The sequence below is a fragment of the Propithecus coquereli genome, unplaced genomic scaffold (genome assembly GCF_000956105.1).
Source record: "Propithecus coquereli isolate 6110/MARCELLA unplaced genomic scaffold, Pcoq_1.0 Scaffold16722, whole genome shotgun sequence".
Lineage (NCBI taxonomy): Eukaryota > Metazoa > Chordata > Mammalia > Primates > Indriidae > Propithecus > Propithecus coquereli.
In genome coordinates this window covers 10888-11979 of record NW_012141328.1, presented here as the reverse complement: position 1 = coordinate 11979, position 1092 = coordinate 10888, and the positions used below count along the sequence as shown (strand labels likewise).

The window sequence follows — 1092 nt, the reverse complement described above, 5'->3', positions numbered from 1 at the left end:
TTCCTGGCCTTTGGAAACACAGACAGTTACCTCCTGGCAGCTATGGCCATTGACCGCTATGTAGCCATTTGTAACCCCTTCCACTATGTCACTGTAATGAATCGCAGGTGCTGTGCCTTGCTACTGGCCTTCTCCATCACTTTCCCCTGTCTCCACTCCCTCCTGTACGTTCTCCTGGTGAATCAGCTCACCTTTTGTGCATCAAATGTTATCCATCACTTTTTTTGTGATGTCTACCCTGTTCTGAAACTGTCCTGCTCTTCTACCTTTGTCATTGAAGTTGTGGCCATGACAGAAGGCCTGGCAGCTGTGATGGGTCCTTTTGTCTGTATCCTCATCTCTTACCTGAGAATCCTCATTTCTGTTCTCAAGATTCCCTCAGCAGCTGGAAAACGCAAAGCCTTCTCCACCTGCAGCTCCCATCTCACTGTGGTGACCTTGTTTTATGGAAGTATTACTTATGTCTACTTTCAGCCCTTGTCCAGCTATACTGTCAAGAACCAAATAGCAACAATCACCTACACTGTGTTGACATCAATGCTAAACCCATTTATCTACAGTTTAAGAAACAAAGACATGAAACAGGGCTTAGAGAAATTGTTAAACAAGATTAAGTCTCAAATAGGTAGGTTTTACTTCTATAAAAGCCAATAAAATTTGTGGACCTTAATTTGCTTGGGGAGGGGTGCATGTCTGTGTGTGTGCGTGTGCGTGTGTGTGTGCGGGTGTGTGTGTGTGAGAGAGAGAGAGAGAGACAGCACCCAATGCAACTCCTTTGTGGAGAATGCTCGTTCATCAATTGTAGCTGCACCTTGTAGTTTTGCACTCTGTGGTCTATCTTATCTCAAGACTGGACGGGTCAGACATCTTCACTCTGATGCTCCAATCATAGACTCACTCCATAATATCTCTCCATTCCAGAAAATCACATTCCCTTTAATTTTCCAGATTTATTTAGAGACCCCCATATTTCCTTCTGTTTATCAAGTCAGCCAAGTTTGGTAATTTAAACTATGAGAGAATTATTGCACACGGATATGTAGAAATCACATATGCAAAGATGTTTATGCATACATAGCTACTCTATCCATT

General features: G+C 42.9%; 1 protein-coding gene across 1 annotated transcript; it reads left to right on the top strand.

Moving 5' to 3' along the window:
• Positions 1–3: 3 nt before the first annotated feature.
• LOC105808095 (olfactory receptor 1L3-like) lies at positions 4–654 on the top strand (the record flags this gene model as incomplete). Its single annotated transcript, XM_012641658.1, has 1 exon — positions 4–654. A coding segment is annotated over one exon (651 nt), but the record flags the coding sequence as incomplete, so codon positions are not given.
• Between the last annotated feature and the right edge of the window lie 438 nt (positions 655–1092).